Source organism: Gossypium raimondii, chromosome 7 (assembly GCF_025698545.1).
Source record: "Gossypium raimondii isolate GPD5lz chromosome 7, ASM2569854v1, whole genome shotgun sequence".
Classification (NCBI taxonomy): Eukaryota; Viridiplantae; Streptophyta; class Magnoliopsida; order Malvales; family Malvaceae; genus Gossypium; species Gossypium raimondii.
The window spans coordinates 23845697-23872238 of record NC_068571.1 but is presented as its reverse complement, the minus strand read 5'-3'; the positions used below and the strand labels follow the sequence as shown (position 1 = coordinate 23872238).

Here is a 26542-nt window from a genome sequence, read left to right as displayed (position 1 = left end):
TTCTTTCATAGTTCGCCACAAAGGCTTATTCTTTCATAGTTCATCACAAAAGTTTATTCTTTTATAGGTCGTCATAAAGGCTTATTCTTTTTTTGTTCGCCATAAAGGCTTATTCTTTCGTAGTTCATTAGAAAGGCTTATTCTTTCCTGATGTGTTTACGACATGGATTTGCCTAAAGTCACGATATGTGAGGTTTACCCATTGTCGTTCTGGGAAACGTAGAGAACCCCATTAGGTAATCACCATCCTTTAATTCCTTTCAGAGGGTTCCATGGCCATGGACTTTTCCTTCAAAGTTTCATGTTTAAAGTCCTGACGGGCCCTTTTTAGACAACTCTGCGGAGAATAGACACATTGTAATAGCTCATTTTCAGTGGTGTCAAAAATAGTGATTTCGAGACCACAATTATAATGATTTAATTATTGTTTTATTATTTATTTAATGTCTATCAGATTATATTATATCGTATTAAAATTTCATTAAGAAATTTTGATGTTAAAATGGTTAATTAGGTGAAAATGACTAAATCGTAAAAGGTGTAAAAGTTGAGTTATATTAGTTAAAAGGGTCAAATGGTTATGGAATTTTAAGTTAATGGAATTTAATGGTGAATATACAATTTAATGAGTTAGTGAATAGTTATGAACAAGGTTTTAATGAAATTTTAATGATTTTAAAAGGTTAGTTTGGTAATTTAGTAATTAAAAAGAAAATTAAGTAAGAAAAAATGAACCAAAGTTATCATCTTCATCTTTTTGTCATTTTGAAACCCTAAATTAGCCATTGGAGAAACAAAAGGTTCAGCCAAACAATTCACCTTGCATGTAAGTGAATTCAAGCCCCGTTTTTAATTATTTTTATGTTTTTGAGTCTGTTTTAGCTTAATCTAGCTATCCCGGGGGTCAATTTGCAAAAATGTTAAAGGTTGAGTGACTTTCCGTGAACATTTTAAATAAAATTTTATGTTAGTTGAAAGATTATTAGTTTTAATTGTAAAACAAATATGTTTTGTTAAGTGATTTTTAATGAATTTTGAAATTAGGGATTAAATTGTTAAAAGTGTAAATCTATGGGTTTTATTTTGAAATGTTGGTAAATATGGGTTGTTTCAAGATCCCTTGTAACCTTTGTTAATATGTATTTAGGTTAAAATGTATTATATTTAAGTTGTTATGAGCTTAAGGACTAAATTGTGAAAAGTTAAAGTATAGGGAAAATTCATAATTTTGCATAAATATGAATTATTGATTAAATTGAATACTAGAAGTACTTAATTGATTGAAATTATCTATTTAGATCAAGATAAACCACATTCGAACTTAAATCTAGGAAAAGCTAAAGCTTCAGAATAGTTCGACTAAACTACTATGCCCTAGTTATCGAGGTAAGTTTGTATGAACTACAATTGTTTTAATGTTAGCCAAATTAACTATTTACTATGTTTTTTTAATATAATTGAATTTTAATACAAATGTATCAATGCTATGATGAATTGACGGGTAACGAGTCACAGTTGAACCTTAAGAATTCTTAAGATACAAATGACATGTCATTAGGGATTTCATGTTTCGGGTTCTGGTCTTGAATGTCCTACCAATGGTTAAGGTCCTGTAGTTATTGCAGATTCTCCATAGCTCGTGTGAGTAGCATCGTGTAACTTGCATTCCAGCCCACAGCTCGTGTGAGCAGGCCCATTTTACAACTCGTGTGAGCATTGATGTAAAGGAAATGTTACAGTTATATGTAAAGGCACACTATGTGTGAGCTTTCCCAAGTATCTGATGTAATTCAAGATGGTTTAATGGGTAAGAAAAGGGAAATGAAATGGTAAGTATGCAAATGGAATGTATCATGATCTTATGGCAACATTGATGCGTTAAATGTTCTGTATATATATGGTAAACTACATATCGTATGGTTGATTTTATATGTATCATGAGCAAGTATACTAACTTGTGAATTTGATGATGTTGTATAGGCTTCTACTAAGCTAATGGAATTGGTAATGGTTTATAGTTAATCTATGAATTGTATTTTTGGAAGTGGTAAGTTATGTTTAAAGTTTATACGATCTTACTAAGCACTTGTTGCTTACGTCGTTAGTTTCTTTTGTTTTATAGATTATCAGAAGCTTAATCGGTTGGAAGCTCATCGGAGACCTGTCACACTATCTAACAACTAAATTGGTAGACTTTGAGTATTTTGGCAAAGGTTAATAATGACATGTATAGGTTGTTTAGTAAGGGTACTTTGTAAATGTGTTCAGGGTGATTTGATATGTATGAGCTTTGACTTTCACGTTTGGTTTGGTGAACCTTATCTTCTCACCAAATTATGTCATTTTTTTCATTTTCAAATGTTTGTTTATAAGGTTCTTTTGGCATGTTGATGATGGCTTAAAAATGGTTACTTGTGACATGTGTTAGTACATATTTGAACTAGGTTATTATGTTTGGAAAATGACAATATTGACATGTTTAAGTAAATGATGTTTGGATAAAATTGTGGTGCCTTTGAATGGCATATTGGTTAGGTGAATTAGGTTGTTTGAAATGGTATGATTATATGTATTTGAATGATTCTTAAGTCCTTTGAAAGTGTGCACAAATGGATTGGTTAGTTGTAAATTAATTAGATGCAAAGATTGATCCCTATGCAATTTTAATTTAGATGTAGTTTACCAAAATGTATGAATGAATGACTTTAGTAACAAAAAAAATCAACATTAAATGGGCTAGGATAATTATATTAATCAATTCAATTTACTTTATCATGCTTAACAATGTTCGAAAATACTTTCACGGCAACTCGATCTTTCATGAGTTTGGAAACCAAATTAAATACTTTCGAAGTCTTTTACTTAGATAAATATGCATTTTACTGATCATATTAACTAAGGGTTTCTTAGCATTTACATAAGGTCATAGAGACATTTAAGTTTGCAAAAATTTAATTACATAAACCTAAAAACTATGCAAGGCAATGGAGCTAACTAAAGATATTATGAACCTCAACTTAGTCGGGTTTAAGGATATAAATTGAGCATTGCACTTTACAATTATGTGTCTACTAGCCGTCACCTGGTTAGGATCTCTCAGGTAATCTGAGTGCACCCAATCACGTATGAATGAAATGCCTCATGATATTAATTGAAAACATGATTGATCGAGGCCTAAACATGTTAAACATGAATAAAATAGATCTCATTGAATTAACATAATCATCCTAGTGAATAGGATTTAAAAATTCATAGTTGATGTCAAAAATAATAAACTCAAAGAAAACATGATTAAAATAAATAACAAAAGGAAAGAGTAAACTCTATTAAGTTCAACAGCCTTTCAGATCTATTGTGGCTGACTCAGTTCAGTAGCCTTTCGGATTTATTCTGACCGATGTGCTTCTTCCTTTTGATTGATGCTTCGTTTGCTAAGTGTTTTAGGGGTAGTTGGCCAAGGAGTGCTTTTGACAAAGCTTTTGAGGCTAAATAATGGATGAGGGATGGACGGTTATGCAATGGAAAAAGGGAAAAAGAATTGAGATGAAACTAGTGAGAGCAAGAGAGGAATGTTGAGGGATAATGGATGAATAAGGGATGGCAAGGTATTCATAGGTGAAGGTAAGGGTTTGATTTTACTAAAAATAATTTTAAATTTCCTTCCTTCCCTCACTCATGTGGTCAGACATGCTTCAAGGAACAAGGGATGACCAAGTCTGCTCCATTTGACTTTCAAATTCAAGCTAAAAATAGCTATAGAATGGACGGTTTCAACAGAGAAGTTGTTGGGCTAATTTTGATTATTTTCCAACTGTAAGGACCTTCAATTAATTATCCCAAAACATATTATGGGCAGCCACCTTTAAATGTTGAATTTGGGCTCTTAGTTCCCCTTGTTGGACGATTCTTCAGTCCAAAAACTTAGCAAGCATGTCCATCTTTTATCATCTTCTTTACTAGTCAAATAGTCAACCTCATGCCCCAAATTTCATGGTCTTGCCGTCCACATGGATAACTTGTACATGTCCATGTTTTATTTAAATCATGTCTCCAATGGACCTCCTACATAGTGAAAAATACATACATTAATAAATAAATATGAATTAATATAAAATATGTATGAAAATCATGTAATTAAGCATAATTTCACATACTTTCTAAATTCATGTCTAAAATTACTAATTAAGTAAAATTCACTTATTTCAATAATAATTACTCAAGTTAAACACATTTATTAAGTAAAAAGGTGGTAAAAATATATAGAAAAACCCTATATAATTTCGAGTTTACACTTACCTTGTAACTTGCACAGTGCTATAGATAAAATGGTATACTACCCCTTAGGCATGAACTCATTCCACAATACCTTTTTACTTGTCTTATATCCTACTCTAACAAAAATGGAAATCTAATATCAAACCACCATTATCTTACACTCACATAATGGAATATGCTCGCACTATGCGCCAAAAAATGTACTTGGTCAAATACCACCTCGCCAAACAAACTATTTTAGGACTACACGCCAAACCTTGTGCCCGTCAAAACTGGGATTTTACATTAGCAGACTCGAATAAATACCCAAGTTCAAAAAAAAATCACTTAATTAAATAATTAGCTAAACATTCAATCTTGCAAGCTAATTATGAAGCACAAGTTTTATTCTCATATTTATACAAAAATTTCATTAATTATATTAATGAAGTAGATATAAATAAGAGAATAGAAAAGAGAATGATAATTGATTAAATCGTGATAACAACACACATCCGGAACAACCTCTGCTCGTTACGTCTAAGTTCGGAATAAAGAGATTCCGATTAAGCAAACATAATAAAGGTCTAAACTAATGAAAAACTCAAAATTGAATAATGGCTAAAGTTTGGTGTCTCCAGAACCCCCCATTTAATTTTGTTTACAAAGTTAATTATATAGGCAGGAATCTAAAGACTAAAATGACCCCCTCATTTATAACAACAACTAGGGTTTTAAGTGGGAAAAAGGCACCTAGTTTCCCTTGAAATCGCAGCTGAAACATGTCAGGAATTGTCACAATGTCGCGACGTAAAGTGACAGCGCTAATATATAGCGTTATTAAAATGATTTTAAGCTTATATTTCAATCGAGTTAAGAGGGGTTGATAACTATTTAGTAGCTATTTTAGCTATAATTCTATTAAGTATTCAATGTTGAAGGGTTTTACTTTAATACATTTTTAGCCAATTTTTATGCTAAAATATGTAATTTTATCCTTGAAGGTGGCTATTGAAATCCATTCAATGCCACAGTAACGCCGCAAGCCTTAAAATCGACGAGAATAAGCTAGCTCACGCTCAAGGGGTACTGTGACAACTACTAGGAAAAAAAAGTCAGCACGCATCAAAACTTCAGCTACAGAAAGCACACATTGCTCTCGGACATGTCGTAGTTGTCACTTCACTGATGAGAGTTCTACTCACATACATTACTCGTAGATATCTTGCAGTTAGAACATAGCTTGCACTTCATCAGTTCACAAACTCTTTATTTGTAACTCACATGAGACAACTCGCACTTCACCACTTCACAGCTTCATCTTAGTTTGCAAGATCTATGTTTGTAGCTCACATGCATTGTTTGTAGAAAACTCACACTTCATCAGTTTGCAGCTCTATCTTAAATCGCAAGCTCTCTGGTTGTAGCTCGCATGTAGTGCTTGGAGACAGCTCGCACTTCACCAGTACAAAGCTAGCGTTCTCAACACACACGTATTGCTCACCTACATTGCAGCTCGCAATGCACAGCTCACATGCATAGAGATCACACATACCACATTTTGCCATATCACAGATATGCGAGTTATGGTATAGCTAGTCAAACTCCACTACATGCTCAAGGGATTTAGTATACTATCAGATTCTGGGAAGTGAAAATCACAGAACCACTATAAAGATAGAAGAAATCAAGGAACCATTATGCCTAAAAATAGAAAAGATGAAGGGAGATCAACAATATAAATAGGGATTGAATTTCAACATTAAGGGAACAAAACAAACTAGAACGAAAACACACAGAATTTGAGAGTAGATAAATCAAAACATAAGAGTGAGAGCATTGAGCTAAAAAAGACATAGAGAGTTTCTAAGGAAGCAATATGATCTAGCTATGGAGAACTATCGATATTCGGCTAATCATTCGTTCTTTCCCTTATCTATTTCTTTCTTCTTTTGTTTTTAAATCAAGGTTGCAACTTGTTTATTGGTTTTCACTGTAATAATTATGACTTAAATTTGTTATGCTAGAATATTTATGGATCCTTAGCATGAAATTACAATGCTTTGCTAATAATGTTTTGTGCAATTGGTTGTTTATTCATTCGAGTGGTTTTCACATTGATCACTTGCTAAAGTCTAGTTAATATTAGCAATTAATTGATTTAATTATTACATCTAAGAATATGGTAATTAATAGACATACAACTCGAAAGGTGTATGTTTAATTCGTCTAGTAATTAAATTTGTAATAGTATACACATATATTGTTACCTTGCATAATCCTTAGGAACGATGCTTGAAAAAAGTGATCCTGAGGTTAACTTGGCATATACATATGTTAAGGTGATTAAAAGATTTAAAGTAGTGATTTCGAAAGAAGCCTACAACTAGTGGATTTCGAATTAATAAACTACCATATCATCGCACATTCTATTGCATTGTGTTCAATGATTACATGTTAGGGGGGAAATAAATGTTTTAGCCTTCCATGTCATTGAACTTGTGTCATTATTTTCACAGCTATTACATTTTGTGTTATTGTTTTAATTTGTTTTGCATACTTAGTTAAATTTAATTTAAGTATTGAGCAACTCAATTCACTCATATTTATGTTACTTACTTTTTTCCATCATTTAATTTTGCAATTAATAGAATTAAATTCAGTCCATGTGGAGACACTACTCTACACTTACTACTTTATTACTTGTTGACAACTATTGACTTACTGTAAAATGTAGTAGTAATTTCGGTCTATTTCTGCACTTAAGGAGCTTGTTTTCTAGCTATTTTAGTATTAATTATTGTATTTTTGATATTTCATAGTTAGTATTAAATATTAGAAAAATAAGTTTTTTTAACACATTTTGTGAGTGTTTGTGACCTATTAGGATGACACGGGCCTTAGGTAGTTCTAATGTGCATATTAAAGTGTGTAGGAAGATGAATTATAGGCCCAATGGACATAAAAACTTGAGGCGAGTGATGCGCAAGCTTTTCGAGCCATCAAAGCATGAAACAAACCAAAGAAGGAACAAAACACATGTTACGTCGTGCCATAGGCCTTGCATGGTGCGACATAGACCCGACGTGGTGCCCAAGTAATCCCAAGTTATCTTCGTCCACACAATCAACTTTATACGAAGACCTAGCACGTGCCAAAGACCTAATTTGGGCTACCAACACTCCTATAAATAAAAGTGTAGGCGTTTGATGTAACTAAGTCATCCTCAATGCCTCCAAAAACCCTCAGAGTTTAGCAGTAGGATTTAGATTAGGTTTTCCTTTATTTTTCATAAACTCTTTGTTATTGTCTCTTGGAGTTGATTTCGATCCAAAAGTTCTTTTATAATATTGAAGTTATATAGTTTATTCTCTTTCGCGATCGACGATATTCGTTATTCCAATCGAGAGATACACTTCTCTGTTCTTCAATCGACAGCAAATCAATATTATTTTAATATCTTCTCTCTTTCGATTCATTCGTGCTATCTACATGTTTAATTCAAATAAGTTTGAGATTATGAATATCTTGAGTGGCTAAATCCCTTAGGGGAATTTAACGAGTGGATGGGAATGTGATTAATTGAGGATTTAGGGCTTCCCAGTAGGATTAGTTGGTTCAAGTTTTATGTTCCTAAACCCTAGGCTTGACAACCATAGGAAGTAATCATAGGTTAAATGAGGTTGGGAGATAAGTTTTACCAAGTAAATCGTAATTTATTGTGGTTAAAAAAGTGAGGTTGGGATATAAGCACGTATCAACCAACTAATCAATTAGTTAGAATCCAGGAGGTAATCATTGTTTAGTTAATAGCTAATCCACCCTAAAACCCTAATCTAAAGTTAATTACAAACTCTGAAACGAGATAATCTTCCTAATTGGTTTTATCGATTTAGTCATTTGTTGATTTATTTTAGTTTTTAATTTTTCATATTCAACCCTTTTATAATTTATCGTAATATGGAATTTAATTACTACTATTTAGACTTATTATTGTAAAGAGATTTTCCATAGATCTAATCCATCCTCCCTTGAGTATGATCCTCGAAATACTTCCCTGTGTTCCGTTATACACAATACTATATTACAAATTGACCCGTATACTTACTGACACCGTTGCTTTAATTTCTTATATTTTGGTGTAGTATTTTCCAACCAAACGTTTGCACGTTTGGTGGCGGTCAAGTTGTTGGTGCCATTGCCAGGGAGGTTTTGACGTTAGTCTAGAAAATATCTTTACAATTAATAAGATAAATAGGAAGTTTAAAGACTAGATATGATATTTTTATATTTTTATTTTTAATTTTTGTTTAATTTCTTTTTAATTTGTAGGTTGTTTATGACCCAAAGCTCTAGCACCCCAATCAAGCCATATCTAGATTCGAAGTAATTACTCAGGCACGAGTGTTAGCTGATAAATACTAATCCACCCATGGCAATTAATTTACCGCTGGAGAATCCATTATTTGACGATCTACAAGAACAACAAGCGAATATCTAAGAAGAAGCCCTAATGGATCAAAATATGTTGTGTGAGTACGCCCTACCAACACTAGATGCGGTGTAGGGTAGTATCGAAAAGCTAACTATCAATTCCAATAATTTTGAGATAAAGACAACCACTATTCAGATAATCCAGAACACGCTGCAATTCAAAGGAAACATAGTGGAAAACCTGAATAAACACTTGAAGCGGTTCTTACAATTATGCGACATCTTTAAATACAACAGAGTATCCGATGATGATATGCGTCTCCGGTTATTCCTGTTCTCTTTGAGCGACAATGTAGCCGATTGGTTAGACTCGTTGAACCCGGTTCCATTACCATGTGGGATGATTTAGTGGAAAAATTTCTTCATAAATTTTTCTCGATTAGTAGAACTATTCAGCTTAGGCAAGAAATTGCCCACTTTAAGTAATATGAAGTGAATCCCTATACGAGGCGGGGGAACGCTTCAGGTCAATGCTTTGGAAGTGCCCACACCATAGACTACAAGCGTGGCTCTAGATTCAATTTTCTATAATGGTGTTGACAATAATATCAAATCCAACCTATACGAATCAACCGGAGGATCTATTATGTTCCACACATACGAATGAGCCTACAAAATCATAGATGACATGGTTATGAATTCGTACATGTGGCCCAATAAGATATTTATGTACAAATCAAAGCCTCAAATGGTAAAATCTATAAGTGTAGATAACGCAGATCATCGACACCAACAAATTTTAAAGAAGCCTAACCATTTAGAGATGACCATCAAGCCAACAAGAGCGAAGCGCTAGTCTAAAAACCAACCGAAAGAAGTGAGCTACATAGGTGATAGTTGTTAAGATCCCTATTCAAATACCTGTAACCCCAATTGAAGGGATTATTCGAACCTCAAGTGGAGAGGTAACCAAGGAGGTGCAAACCAATCGCAAAACCATCAAAACCTTCTGTACCAACTTCCACACTTAAAACAACGACCCGTGGGAAATGATCATACTCCATGTGGTCAAAGATTCGACCGACTAGAAGGGGAAATGCAAACTATGAGGATGGATATTCGACAAGTCTAAGCTACATGTGGATGACTAAAATCCCGAATGGATAGCCTTTGTGACTAGATGAGCCAACTAATGACCATGTTTCAAAAGTAAAATGGCCAGAGTATCCCTAATAACATAGAGAATAATCCTCGGAGAGATGGGAATGAGTATGTAAAGATGATGACTTTACGATCATGAAAAGAATTAAAAATGCCCAACAAGTCCACCCATGAAGACAAGGAGGTTCTCGAAGTGATCGACAAACCTATGGAGGAGGAAAAGCACAATAAGCAGATTGAGGAGATAGTTGAATCGGTGTCTGATCCGGCCATCACAAATCTAAGCACAATGAAGGTACCATTCCGAACAAGATTAGATGGCAAGCAAAAAATGGACGAGGTAGATTTCATAAATTTTATCAATTTATTTAAATCCCTCAATGCCAATTTACCGCTCTTAGAACTTATCTATAAAACTGAAATATGCTAAATATCTACAAGAAATCATGGCACGACATAAGAAAATGACAAAGGGTGAGAAAATTGACATTGATGCTTTGTGCAATGCTTTAATTGCGAAAAGGATACCTCTAAAATTAAAAGATCCGGGTAGTTTTACAATTCCAATATGGATAGGGGATCGACATTTCAGTAGGGCCCTTTGCATTTTAAAGGCTAGCATAAACTTAATGCCCCTAATGATTTATCGGAAACTCAGACTAGGGACCTTAAAAACACCTCAATAATGCTATAGCTAGCCAATAGATCCTTGGTACACCTAAAAGGTGACCTTGAGGATTTATTGGTTAAGGTACGGGGATTTATAATCCCTGCTGATTTTGTAGTCTTCAATTTCGAGGAAGATCAAGATATCTCCATTCTGTTGGGTTAACCATTCTTAGCCACATCTAATTTGATCATCGATCTCAAATGAAATGAGCTAACAATAAAAATCGATGGTGAAATAGAAGTGTTCAAGTGCGGTCACAATTCCCAAAGTGATGGATTAGTTAGGGAGGATTGTTATGTTTTATTTGAATTAACCTCTAACGGCCTTGATCAAAGGTATCTTCCAAGTTGTGCAAGTGTAGGTACTTGGAATGCGAGTGAATAGGACAAATAGAGAGATATCGATAGGATGAGGAGTGATTGGAAGGACTAGGGTGGTCGTAAACGACGGATGAAGTCAATGGTGAAGTTTAAGGAACTACCAGACAAGTCCGGTAGTGCGACATAATTTTAAGCCATTGAACTTTAATTAGTTTGTAAATATTGTAAATTAGATTTAAATTTTCGTTTTTATTTAGATTTTTAGAATAATTATTTTGTAAATTGCATGTTAGAATTGGAAGAAAATAGGTTTTCAAGCGTAACGGAGGAGCTAGACATTAGTTGGGATCAAGTAGGGACAACCAAAGTCCTATGACAAGTCTTAGAGAGGCTAAATCGAATCCATATTGTCACATAATAATCCCATGGCACGACACAACCCCTTTGAACCTAAAAATACAAAATTTCATCATCGTGGCACGACATATAACCTCCATGGTGCGAGACAACCTCGATGGAAGCAAGAATAGGGTAAATCCTAGAAGTTTGGGCCTGGAAAGTAGGTATATGCCAGTAGGCCTGGCAAACTGGTGTACGCTAGTAGGCCTAGCTAGCTGTTGTACGCCAGTAGGCCTGATGAGTTAGTCTTTGCCAGTAAGCTTGACAAGTTAGGGTTTGCCAGAAGGCTTGGCTAGCTGATGTATGCCAGAATTTCTGGCGAACTGAGGACGCCAATGGATTTAGTTAACTATGATCGCCAATGAGCTTAGAGAAGCAAAGATCACCAGTAGGCCTAGCGAGCTGTGATCTGTCGCAATTTGTTGTAGCAGATAAAAATAGTTTTCATGCTTAAGGAGCTTGAATATAAGCAATCTTATTAGGTTATATTTAGTTTTCCTACTTTAGTTTCAATTTAATAAAAAGTGTGATTTGAGTTGATTTTATGACCTTAGGAGCCAAATGAGGCCTAAGGGAAGACTAACGTTTTTGGCGAGTGTGCAGGACATCATTCATGTCACCGGAACAAGGTTACGAGGCATTACCAGACATATCAGACAATCTACAAATAATTATTAAACAAACAACAAACATATTATAATATAATCATAATTTCATATAAATATTTTTATTACTAATTGACTTCATTTTTTATTGTTTAAATTAATAAACTTCATTCATTCTATTTCAATTTGTTACTAAATATACCAAATATGTTATGATAATTCTATTTCCATTTCATTACGCCAAGTATCAAAATATCATTTTAGTATCATTTTCAACCAAAAGCATAAGATATTTTCAAGTGAACAATATAACACCTAAGTACATGCCACTTTACCAAAAGAAATATTACATCACCAAAATTTGTACTAGAGTCGGGATCGCTCTGGAAGCTAAGCTGGAACCTTAATTTCTACTAACCTACGCATGGAAACAACCGTACGCTGAGTATTTCATACTCAGTGGTATTATTATAATTCAAATTATAATATAACAACCAAATAAATTAAATCATTTAATTTTAAAAATTTACCAAACTAATTCATATTTAACTTTCATTTCTCAATATCTACAATTCAGTTTGGCTTTCATTAGTTAATATCATATACTATCACATTGAGCCATTATTTATCTCATGAACATTTAGTTCATGCTTTCTATTCACATTTTCATATTCAATTCACATTTTCAAATTATATTCCACAATCACGTTTCTTTTCAATGGCTCAATTGATTCGTTTCATTCGATTTAAATTTTCAATTAATTACCCCTATTAACAGACTCGAACTTTCGCAGATACACGGATCCAACCAAACACACCAAATTGGCACCCAGTGCCTCATCGGATAGTTCGAAGCAAAGTTGACACCCAGTGTCTCATCGGCCTAGCCGAAGTAAAGTGATACTCAGTATCTCACCGAATCTATCTAAAGTTAAATAATGACATCCAGTGTCTCAACGACTCAAAGTCGAAGTATCCCTGAACTCTTCCAATCCTATGGCATGCCAACTATATCCGATTCAGCCCGACTAGTTAATAGGGTTTCCAATTCTCAATTCAAACTCACTTTCATTTCAAAATTTACTTTCAATATCAAATTCACTTTTTTTCATTCACTAATCAAAATTCAATTCCATACTAACACATATTTCTCATTCAATTCAATTTTCTAAATTCAATTCAATAAAGTTACTTACCTCAATATTTACTTACCATAAATTAAATAAATTAAAATTAATATTTAATAATGAATAACTTGAATTATAGTAATACAAACCTAAATTTCGCAATTACTCCTCGATAACTTTTTCCTTTCCTTTCGATGTCGATGTCTCGGGTTCTTTGCTAGTGACGGAAATTAAAATAATTTACAATCATTAATATATCACTAATTTACATTAAATACTAACTTTCTATTTAACTTTCACTTAAATTTCAATTTTACTCATAACTAAATTCATCTATTTTCCCATTACAATTTATATCTTATTCCTATCCAAATTCCATATAAACTTAAATTTAACTATCAAATTTTCATCATAACTTCATAATTTCAAATTTCTTTCAATTTAGTCCTTACAACACAAAACTTATAGCCTAGTTTACAATTAATCCTTTAATAAATTCTAATATATAATTCTATCAAATAAACCCTAATTCAATCATTTATTCAACATGAACCCTACTAAAAATCTACTAATTTTCAAAATTTCAACTTAAATTCAATAATATTCAACTCTAGGACTCCAAAACATCAAAATTATAAGAAAAGGAACTAAATTGACTTACCAAATTAAACCCCAAGCTTTAAAAACCCTATCTCTCCTTTTCTTTCTTTTCTTCTTTCCTTTCTCTGTTTTAGAATGGTTCTGTTTCTTTTTATGCTTTATTTTGTTTGTTTTATCTTTTATTTTACTTTAGTTTATTATATTATTATTTCAACTTAACAATAATTATTATTTCTTAAATAGTAAGTAAATAAATATGTATTTTACAATTGTAGGTATATGATTTATTATATTTGTACTTTACTATCACCATACATTTGCCAACTTATTAATTTGTTCATTGATCTAATAATTACAAATATAAATATTACAAATGTTCACATATATTTATCTTTTATTTTATCATCACCATCCACTTGTCATAATTTCAATTTATTTATCATATAAAAATCTTTTACTAATTAATAATAAATAATAAAATATATTTTTATTAATTACATATAATACTAATGTACTCATTTAAATTAATACACTTGCATTTTATTTTTACCTTACACTTGTCTTTTCTTAATTTATTTCATAATATAATAATATAATCAATTTAATTTATAATATAAGAAAATAATAACAATAATAATATATTTTATAATTAAACAATCATAAAAATCAAAGATTTTTATGCTTTGCCGCCTCATTCATTATAATAGGCTTAATTTCCTATTTAGTCCCCTTTATCTTCTTTTAATCTATAATTAGACTTTCACACCTTATTCAATTCAGTTCTTTTTCCTAATATCTATTAACTAAGCTAAATTCACCCAATTTGAACCTAATTAAACACTCAACCAGACTCATGATTACTCCTAATAGTTATTTACGAACTCAGTTTACTAAGACGGAGGCCCTATAACTCACTTTTCCGGTGCTTGTGAATTTTGGGTCATTACAATTCAAAATACAATTCAGGATTTTTCTTAACTTTTATTCTTGACCTGCTTTTTTATGTTTATTTTCTTTATCAAGTTTATATTATTTATAGGATCCATGAGGAACTAATCCTCTTTTATTAGCGAGTGGAAGTGTGATTAATTAATTTTTATATAAGGTTTCTTAGCAAGCTAATTGTTTTGGATAGGAAGAACTTAAACCTTAAGCCTGACAACCATAGAAAGTCATCTAGGTGGGAATTAACCCAAAATTGGTATTGCCTATCCATGAACCCCTTACCCCAATTCGGTCTGGACTGTGAGGTCAAGAGATAAGTTGTTACTGTCGACTAGTTAGTTTAGTGGAAGATCGAGAGGTCTTGCTAGGTAAGCGACTAGTTGATTGAGTAGAAACCTGAAATAGGAATTAGTTATGACCACCGGAGCGAGCTAGTCACCCATGCTTAGATTTGATTGAGTTTACATATTAATTCTCCATTTTCATTATTTTATGCATGTTTATTTCTTTTATTATAGAAACAAATATTTTTCACTTTATACTTTGTCGTACTATAATTTATTTACAGTACTAATTAGATCTATTTATGTTTAGGTTAATATTAATTTAGTACTCGCCTCATTTGGGTACGATCCTCGAAGTACTCACTTTCTTCGTTATAATAACTATATTACAACCTGACCTGTGTACTTGTAGACACCGCCTCAATTCCATATTTTTAGTAGCAGTATTCACACTCTGGTTGTTTGTACGTTCAGAGGCGGTCAAGCTATAATCATTATTTTAGGCTAAGAGTCAAACGTAGGAGTAGTCAAAGGGTAATTATACTAAAGTTAGGAAATTCAAGTTGCTTTTCTGTTCTTAACACCATCCATGCACATAATTTTTTCCTACTTCTACTACGACTAGGGAATTCTAAGAACACCAAAACACTTAGTCCCTATAAATTAAGCTTTTTCTTTCGAAATTTCATATTCTTTTGAATGATAAAATTCTCTCAAATTTCTTCATCGATTATCTTGTTATCAAAGTTTTTACCTAGAACTTAGCTATTAGAATCTAAGGTAAGACTCCATTTATCTGTTGTGTTGATTTTTATAAGTAATTAAAAAAGGTTCACAACAAAGGAAACTAGGTTCGCCAAAAGATTGGCATGTGCAAACCTAGGTTCGATTGTGTTTATGTATGAGTTTTAATGTGCTTTATGCTATTAGTGACTTGTGTATGTTTGTGGAATTGCAAACCTAACAGAACTGTCTACAAGCAAAGGCAAGGGAAAAGTGAAGCTTGTTTAAAGTTTCAGCAAATTGGTGAGTGTTCAGAGATCGCTACATATATGTACGAACCATAGTATTAATCAAGAGCTTAGGGTTTTAACCTAAGTTTCGAGAGTAAGTTTTTTCTAAACTCTATTTTGAGATTATATATGTGCTTTTATGAAGAATGATATGCGAGCTCTATATTACAAATTCAATATGAATAGCGTTCTGCAAGCTCCTCATGATTTGTGAGCTCTATGTTTTAAGTATATGTTTTGACACTATAATATTCTGAAACTGTTGGATATAATGACATGCCATAGGATTGTGAGTACTCACCTTATGTTTTGGGTGAAAGGCCTTGGGAGAGGTTGGAGAGATAAGGGAATGTCGAGCTAAGCTCCATTTAATGGAACATGTTAGTGTGTTTGGAGAGTGTTTAACTTTATGCTACATTTATGGGACATGTTAAAACTCATTAAGGCATTCTAAGGCATTATAAGGAGATTCGCTTATCTAACATGAAGAACATGTGAATAAGATTATGTTTTCTGAAATATTATGTTTTACTAAATTTAAGCTATCTGGAATATTGAATAAGAATATGTTCAATTTCAACATCTGAAGCCCCGATGCTGCGACAAATTCAGCATCGAGCTTAAAAATAAATTAAGTGCTGATAATGACCAAAAATAAAAAAGAATAGACTATGTGAAAATGTAAAGGCCCAAACACTCCCAAGAGGACAAAAATATAATAGAAAAGGGAGTTGACCTAGTCCACAATCTTTTAGGGCGATATAATCATGAGATGATTGTAATAACATACTTATTTAACCTCGTTTATTAATATAAGGCATAGCCATTATTATTTCAGTTTATTTTGTATGTATATAAATAAATTGTTTTATAATAATGTCCTGAGAATAATATGATTGTTTTTAAAAGGTCTTTAGACGAGTATTGTTGTGGGCTTGGACAACAATAATGCATTAAGACTAACGTGTAATTGATTGATGAAAAAGTGTTGTTATTGACATGAGATGTCAAAATCAATACATGAGTATGTGTGTTAAAGAACAACATATTGGACTGACCCGCTATGAGTATGTTTTTTGGATTATTAAGTAATAGTCACAACATTACTCATAGTGATTATTGTGTATACGATCCTCAGACTTGAGATCATCATTATCCTAACACTATGAGTCGTATATTTTGATACAGTCAAACGTCCACCATAACTGGTTGTTCTATAAAGGCTGATGTTGGATATACCATAATCTATGTAGTGGGATGTGGTTGATCAATATAGAATTTGTCCCTCCTACATAATGGGAGCAATATCCTAGGCCACTTGATTGTGTGAGACTAGAAATGCATGGCCATGCTCGAATAAGATGATATGAAATATCATACTTATTAGTTTTTAATAGTCTACTCAGGATATCAAGAAACATTAGATGGGATATGAGTGTGGCTATTCCATAACTTGTGTCCATTTTAGATATAAAGGATAAAATGATTTAAATACATGAAGGGTTGATTACAGAGAGGTTATGTGAATCATGACTTTTTGTAACTTAGGTAGTAATGATGCATTGCTAGATGTCACACATTATTTGTAATATTAAAATCGTTCTAGTATTATTCCTAACGTTACAAGAACCTACAAGGTTACACCCTATGGTTGAAACTAACGGAATCCAAACATAGTTGGTATTGAGTTTAGTTGTCACATGAATTAAATTAATTATAGAATTAAATCAATTAGGCAATTAAATATTGGATGAATTAATATGTACAAGTATGTTGTACACATAATGAAAAATATGGTTAAATTAATATGTGGATTTGATTCAGTATAAAATTTAACTAACAATAATTTACCGAAATTCTTGTTATAATTATTGTAATTATAATTTAGGATCAAATATTATTATAATTACTGTAATTGTAATTTTTTGGTCAAACATTATTATAATTATGGCAATTATAATTATTGTATTCGATTAATTATTATAATTTGATTCATATAAAAATATCAATTATTCCCAAATTAGGATATATAAGGTTTTTAAAAAACCTTATATACCTGAAAAATAAATTGTGTGAGGTCTAGTAGCCGTCAAGAGATATTTCTCTCTTTGAAAAAGTTTTAGAGAGTGCTTACCGTTCGTTGTCACATCGGGTAGATTACGTAGAGGCCGAAACTTTTCATAGCGGCTTGGAATCGACATACAATAGCGTAATCTGTGTCTTTGATTTTTCAGACGATTAAAGGTAATCGTTCATACCCTTTTTACCTCGATTCGTTCATTGCACATGGATCCTTGGATGTGATTGCCAGATTTATTTTTTTCGCTGCGTCATGGGGTGTACTAGTGATCCAACAATAAATATCACACTTTTAGAACAAAGAAGGAGAGCATTAGGTACAAAATAGAACATAAATTTTTAGAAAAAAAAGAAAGCCAGAAAAGGAGAGAAGAAAAAGAGGAAAAAAAGATATAAGAATGACTTGAGGAAACCACCTTATTCAGCTCAATATCTCTTCAGCTTTCTCTTTCCCTTTTATTTATTTTATTTTGCTATTTTGAACTATGACTGAGTTTTGCTTCTTCTTTTTTTAATTCGGTATGGGCTAAATGTTTGTTAGTTAGAATAATTATGGAACCCTAATATGGGATTATTGGTACTTTGATAAGGATGCTTGTTGTAATATAAGGTTTATTCATTCAAGTGTTATTCATCTTTAATACTTGTTATTGCTTGATCAACATTAGTGGGTAATTGAGTTAATTTTGAAAAGGTTGTAATTAATGGATGTAAAACTTGAATGGTGCATGATTAATTTCTTTGATTTTAAATGTGTAATGATATAAACATATATTGTTAATGTGCATAATCCTGTAGGAATGGTGCTTGTAATTGTATTATTGACATTAATTTGGCATAGACATTTGTTAAGTTAGTTATAGGATTGAGTATAGTGACTTCGAGAGAAGCCTATAAATTGTTGATTCGGATTAATAAACTGACTTGATGCCACAGCATTGTTACCAATAATTACATATTGGGGCTCTTCAATTTATTGTTATTAATTAATGTTACTGCTTTTAAATTGCTTTGCATATAAATGACTCATCAATCCAATTTTTATTTATATGACGATCTTAAGTAAAAGATAAAATTGTAAAACCTATATTGTTTCCTAAAAGTATCAATTCAAAGTTTGCAAACCATAAAATACTTATTAAATGAAGTTAACACTTAATGGTTAAGACCTAATCACTACAAAACAACTGTGTTAATCTTTTCTACTCTTTTCATCTTTTACTAAAATTTTAAAATTATTGATTCACTCAGTAGCGAGGTGAGTCTCATGGGTTATGGTACTCTTAAAATAGTAAAATTTTAATTTAGGCTCTTTATAATTTATAATATTTTAAATTAATAATGGTAAAATTGTACTTTGGGCCTTCTAAAATGATAAAATTTGATTTAACCATTTAAAAATTATAAATATATAAGCTATTAATATGATGAAATTACATTTTTACAACCTAAAAATATACAATTTAATTCTGCCCCCCAAAAAAACTTTTTAGGCTCCGCCACTGGATTCACTCCTCTTGATAAATTCGATTTACCGAATCAAAATTGGATCAATTTAACCGGTTCAATTGAATAAATTATTAAAAAGTAAAAAAATATATAAAATATTTTAAAAAATAGAGAAAATTGATTCAAACAGTTCAACCGATTTGTGAGTCAACTAATTTAATCTCTTATTATGGATCGATATCTTAATTGATTTCGGTCCCACTGATTTGACCAGTAGGTCCGATTTGGTTCATAAAAGAGTTAAACTCATTCTAAAATTTTCCATTTATATTGTAAACTACTTTTAGCCAATGCTTTTTAAAACAACCCATTGGTCAAATTGATTAAGTTATTGATATAAAAAATTTAATCCAATCGATATTTTACTCAATAGTCCATACTGATTTTTGATCTAGACTATTTAAAATTATTTTTCAAACCGATACTTCAAACTATTTTCGTTTGGTTCAGAAATCCTTTCTTTTTGCTATTGACTTGTAATTGACTTTCACGATTGGAAAGACTTGGCGTCAATAGTCACACCATTGACGTGGCTATATCTTATTGGTGGTGGATCGTTATATCTAGCTCCACCGTTAAGAGGTTCGATTTTTTTTTAATAATAATTTTGTAGAAAAAACAAGCATAAAAAGAAAAACTTGAACACTACCAGATCTAAAGCCTAAACCACTCTGAAAAAGGAAAAAAGGCCGCTTGAAAACATTTCGGCAATTTTCATTTAGAAGCTAAAAGGAAATTAGAGTTTTGGATCTGGAATAGCGAAAATGAATATATTCAGATTAGCAGGTGATATGACTCACCTGGCCAGCGTTCTCGTCTTGCTCCTCAAGATCCACACCATCAAATCTTGCGCCGGTAACCCTTGTTCCCCCCCCCCCTTTTTTTTATTTGATACTGGCTTTGTTAGGTTTCGAATTTCAATTTTACAGCACTTGTGAATTGGCACAGGTATTTCTTTGAAGACGCAAGAACTTTACGCCATCGTTTTTGCTAGCCGTTACTTGGACATTTTCACTGATTTTATATCTCTTTACAACACTTTGATGAAATTAATATTTTTGGGAAGCTCCTTTTCGATTGTTTGGTACATGCGTAGCCATAACGTTGTTCGGAGGTCTTACGATAAAGCCCAAGACACTTTCCGCCATTATTTTATTCTATTGCCTTGCCTACTCTTGGCGCTTTTCATTCATGAGAAATTCACCTTCAAGGAGGTCTCTCTCTCTCTCTCTCTCTCTCTCTCTCTCTCTCTCTCTCTCTTTTCTTTTCTTTTTTTTTTAAAGAAAAATATGGTTCATTTAAAAAAAAAAGATTTATTGGACTTATGGAAAATGGGGTTCCAGGTAATGTGGACTTTTTCGTTGTATCTAGAAGCTGTTGCCATACTTCCTCAGCTTGTACTCCTGCAAAGGACTAGAAACATTGATAATCTGACCGGCCAATATGTGTTCCTTCTTGGGTATGCTTTAGTCCAATGTTCTTAAACTAATAATTATTTTATACATTGACGATATCTTAGATCTTCTGCTATGTTTTGATCATTTTAGGTCAGTGCATTTGTTGTTTGAATTGGTTCTGCCTATTGTTTTAACATTTAATCATATATTAAGCTTCACGTGACAATCTGTAGTTTGAACCAGGGGCTTGAGTTCATGGTCTCAGTATCAAAACTTTGGGCTTTCCTTTGCATTGCATTTTGGATTCTTAAGTACTTTTCCTGTTCTTTAGGACTCAATGAAGTGTATGATCTTTGTGAGTTCAAAATTTCCCAACCTTATGAAGGTTTATATTTGAAGTTTCAAGAGATAATGACTTGGGATTTTTGCTGCTCATGATATGATACGTTTACTCTTCATTAGATTAGATATCCTTTTTGCCGTAGCCTCGAACCAGAAGGGAAAAGAACAATAGGCTTGAATCAGAGAGTTATAGCCTACATTGAAGAAAGCTAGAATTTTGGTAAACTAAGAATAAAAACTTGATGCTGTTATTCTGCATATGATTCTAAATGCACTGGTAGTATAATATGCAGTATGGTTTTAGAAACAAATGCATCATTAACCTTAATATGAAATTTTGAATTAAAACTTGAAGCATTTTTTTTTTTAGAATATTTACTTGGTGTAAATGATTTTTGTGTTATGGACAGATTTGCTTATTGGTCTTTCTCTTATATTGCAGTGCATATCGAGGATTATACATTCTTAACTGGGTTTATCGATATTTAACTGAACCGCACTATGTCCACTGGATACGTAAGTTTTTCTCTCTCTCTCTCTCTTTCTCTCTCTCTTTCTGAGCATGCACTCTTTGAATGTTCTACGTTCGTCTTTGCATATGAATTTGTTTATGTCTTATTTTATATTGTTGGGATTTCTAGGACCTCTTTGTCTACCAATAGTGGTTGTTACATCATTCAAAACTTAAACATAAGTTGCTATGATTTGAATTGTTGTCTGCAACGTATTACATATGTTGATATGATGATCTTGTTACCATAAAATAATAATTTTACTCTTGGTATCTAGTACGAAAAATAACTGTAACTGTAATTCAGAAAGCAATTAGGGTTGTATGGTTGTTAAATGCTTCAGTTGGTTTTGAAGTCTGGACTTAGCTTTTTCTCCCTGCCTTGCACAATTAGACAGATCGGTGATTGTGGAGTTACTTTGGCAAAAATCTTTAGTATCCTCCTGGTGATATTTGATTAGCATCAAGTTGGTTTCGAAGTTTTTACTTAGCCTTTTCTCCTTGCCTTGCACAATTAGACATGTTGGTGATTGTGGAGTTACCTTAGCAAAAACCTTTAGCATCCTCTTGGTGATATTTGATTAGCTACAAGCAACACAACATGTTTTATTAGTACTAGTAGCTTTGAAATTTTGAAGAGGGTACCATGTTCTTCTGTCACCATAGTTTTAGCGTTATGTGGTGTAATGACCTTTAGAAGACATTCTGGCTTTGAAGATTTGTTTGCAGCTCTTAAGTTATCCCTTGGTTTAGGAATGGTTCAAATTGATGACCAACTTTATCATACTTAATGAAGCTAATGCTAGAAAATTTTAACTCCTTTCCTCAAAACTGGCTTATTGGATATATGCCCAAAGGCCTCTTGTCTTGCAATGTGTGATTGAAACACCCTGCTTCCTTGGAGTACTTTATTTGATTTCTCACACCTAGACTTGTTACAAGCTAGCTCACCTTCTTACCCCCCACTAAGGCACTCAGTGTGGCTTGTCATGGCTAGTCACCTGGCCTACCTTGCTTAATCCCTTGTTGGGGTGCTTGGCATGGGGTTTGGTAGTTAAGGGTTGGCTTGATACCTCTTGTCATACGATTATTACTCTCTCCAGCTCTCTGCAAATTTGGCTTATTGGGGTTTGCAAACCTTTCCTTTCTTTTTTGATGATAGATCAAAGCATCTTGTTTGGTTTACAAGTGGTATCAAGGTTAATTTGTCTTGGTATTCATGGAGTTCTTGTTGAAAAAAAATCTAGTTCGAAAATAGTTTTCTTTCACAGTGGAAAATAAAATTTTAAAAAACTGAGTCGATTTGTAATATTTATAGCAATAAATTTTTTTTCTGAAATATGCCTGTGCTTTGAGTGAGACGGATCCTTCTCGTTCCTGACTTTTAATCGAACAATCTTATCCGCTATTCTCGTACCATGAACTGCTTCGAGTGTGGGCTCGAATAATTTCAAATCAAACACAGAATAAAAATCATTTCATTTACTTTCAGTACCTATTGAAAGTAAATCTTCCACTCTTATAGAAATCGATAAAATTGTTATTCCCGAAAAATAGAATTTATATTTAAAAATAAATTTTCACTATTTTTGGGCAGAATAATATCTCAAAAGTTGTGTAACTTATTATATTTTTAACTCTATCGTGTTATCTATGTATAGGAGAGAGGAAGCCTATACTTGAATAAGTAGAATGTATTATGATGGAGATTTAGGCGTCTCTGGATTCAATTATATGTGTTTCCTAAACTTTTAACCTAACACTTTATAATTTAAACTAAGTAAATGTTTTCTATTTCTCAAAATGTACATTATTTATTAAATTAAATTAATTAATTTTCTAATTTAAATAATTTTCTTAATTTAATTTTAATTTTGTTAAAATCATGACAACCTTACTGTTATAAAAAATATATTTAATTTTTACATTCAACGGATTTTATAATAATCAATTAATTTCATTTCGTTTTTGAATTTCAATTATTTCTTTAAATAATAATTCAAAAAATTAAATTATTTCTCAAGTCATTTTTATACTAAGTGAGAAACCATATTTGTTTTCGAATGTAACTCATTTCTTTAATTTTATCATTTTATTAATTTCTCTCTATTTGATTCAAAATTGCAATTCATTTATGGTTTCAATAAGGTAAAGGATGGATCAATTGAACATATGTGATTAGGGCTCAAATTATTTATAATTAAGTTCTAGCTTTTCGTCTATGAATTATAAACTTATTTAGTCGCAAAATTATTTCACTATAGTATCGTTACTAAGCTCTCCCTACTGACATATCATTACGAAAGCTAGTCAATCAGTGCTTGTCTAATGATCTTATTATAAGTGTGTTACATCATTCATCTCTTAGAGTTAATTACTATCAAATAATAATTAAATCATTCTTCACAAAAACAAACGATATTTGGTTATGTTTATTTTTCATCTACCATGTAATCTTAATAAGAGATGTCATTTTCCCATGTCTTAGGCTATGAATTTCATATCTTCAAACTTGGGTTTTTACTTGAATTAAAATATACGAGTCACGCATATATAGTTTATCATCCATTCAGGATTAAGATAATTTAGATTATGAATGTTAAAAGTGAATAAATCCACAAACGGATTCAGGATTTATTTTGCGTGAGTTCAATTCGATGTACTGTCACTCCAGTCAGTCACATCTATATTTTAATCTTTGTGAGTTATCCGCTCCAATGTTCAAGACAAAACATCTTCCTAATTAGACTTGATAGACGACGTGTTAGTCTTTCAATCTGTTTGTTTATTTTTTTTTAGATTAAGGACATGTTTAAATTCATTTACTAATATAAAATGTCTTTTCGTATTATGATCCGATCATGTAATACTGTTAAATATTAGACGACCGGTGAGCTGATATTTATTTTTATTTTACATGTAAAAATCACGTGAAGTAAATATACAAAGAGTATTAATGTAATTATGAATAATTTTATTAAAATAATTTGTTGAAAAAATGTAAATGTAGATAGATGAAAATATTAAACTTAGAGCATCAGATACAATAATTCTGACTTTCGTTTTATGCTCTATTGTTTACTTCTTACTTTAGTTTCTTTCTAATTGATTCTTTTATGGCTCTGACTTTCAGCTTGGATTTCTGGGATTGTTCAGACACTCCTTTATGCAGACTTTTTCTACTATTACTTCGACAGGTAAAAGAAGTTTAAATTTTTTTCATACACAAATGCTTGTTCGTTTCTGAAACTGTCTCGTTTATATTCAAATGCTTCATGATGGTTGCAGCTGGAAGAACAACAAAAAGCTCCAGTTGCCAGCTTGATTCCCCATGCAAAGGATTGCAAGTATCTGAACTTTTGTGGAATTTTGTTTTTGATGAACGCTCATCCCATTTCACATGTCATTTAGAAATATATACCTTTCCAGATAAAAACACAAACAACAATTGTTTTTCTTTGAACAGTTAGTTTATGCAATTAACTGTAAGAGATGGTATGGTATCTGCTAAATCTTAATTTTTGTTCACCATTAACACTATGTTTGGATTAAAACCAGTAAAAGAGAAAAGTAAATGAATTTATCTTATTTGAATACTTAAAACTCGTATGTGATAGAACAGAAATTGAATGGATAGAATAAATTAGTTAAAGGACGATAAGCAAGTGATTTTAATCATTGAAAGTATCACTTGAATAAAAATATTTTATTTATTTATATTATTAATATTTTACAGTTTTTACCTGAATTTATTTTTAATTAATCTAATAGTTACAAATATGATCTTAAGATACTTTACTAAATATTTAATTTGAAAATTATATAATAAAATAATACAAAATATGATTAACAAAATAATACTTGCTTATATATAGTATTAATTATTAAAACTTATTTTTAATATAATAAATATTAATTACATATATTATTTATTAATAATTGCCTTATTTATAAGGTTTTTCATTTTCATTATTAATAATTAAATATTAAATATTTTTAAGTATAATTTCCATAATTTTATTTTTTAAATAAAATATATATTTTACAAAAATCATAAAAATTTAAAATCATAATTTTTTTATGAATAATTAGAAAAATTAGAGAACTCTAAAATATATAATTATAAAAATATATATAAATACATAAAAAATTATATATATTATATACATGTAAACAGATAAAAATTTCTGTTAACATCAATCTGATTCAAAAATAGATAAATAAAAACTTCCTGTTTTTGGCTAAAGTTAAATTCACAAAGAAACACCAAATAAACATCCTGAAATTTGGGAAGAAAGCTACAATTACAGACAATCCACTAAGCAATAACAGGCTAAAGTTATCATTTTTAAGTTGAAAGAACTTCAAGATGTAATAGCCCAATTTGCCCGGGTCCCATTCAGAATAAGCAAAAAAATAAATAAAACAAAAAATAATAAACAATAATTAAATGTCCACAGTCCAAATACTTAGGCCCAACGTGGCCCAAACCGTTTTAACCTAAACTACCTAAATTTAACCTAACCCCAAACCCAAATACTAAACCCAATTGGCCCAAACGCTAAACCCAATTAACCTAACTAATGTGCAGAAACAGGAAACCCTAACAAACTTGTGTGCCGCTCCTCACTCGCACAGCAGCTAGCCACACGCCACCACCACCGCGCCACGTTGGTCCCCGTACCGCCAGCTGGACTCTTCCGTACCTGCAGTGAGGACAAATGAACACAGGCTCTGCCTTCACATGTACGCCACCGCCACGCACCACGCCTCCACCGCGCCACGTCACCGTACGGCCATACCTGCAAATAGAGCAAACAACGCAACAGAAAAGAGAAAAATTGTATTTTTCATATTCATTTTTTTTCTCGGCCTATAAAACAAAAGGCGAG

General features: G+C 31.7%; 1 protein-coding gene across 1 annotated transcript; it reads left to right on the top strand.

The window, feature by feature from the left end:
- Positions 1–20002: 20002 nt before the first annotated feature.
- On the top strand, positions 20003–25153 carry LOC105799275 (ER lumen protein-retaining receptor). The gene is made up of 6 exons (XM_012629740.2): positions 20003–20255; positions 20349–20614; positions 20744–20859; positions 21582–21655; positions 24784–24847; positions 24939–25153. The coding sequence occupies exons 1-6, from the start codon at positions 20165–20167 to the stop codon at positions 24973–24975; spliced, it is 648 nt and encodes a 215-aa protein (XP_012485194.1). The 5' UTR covers positions 20003–20164; the 3' UTR covers positions 24976–25153.
- The last annotated feature ends 1389 nt before the right edge of the window (positions 25154–26542 follow it).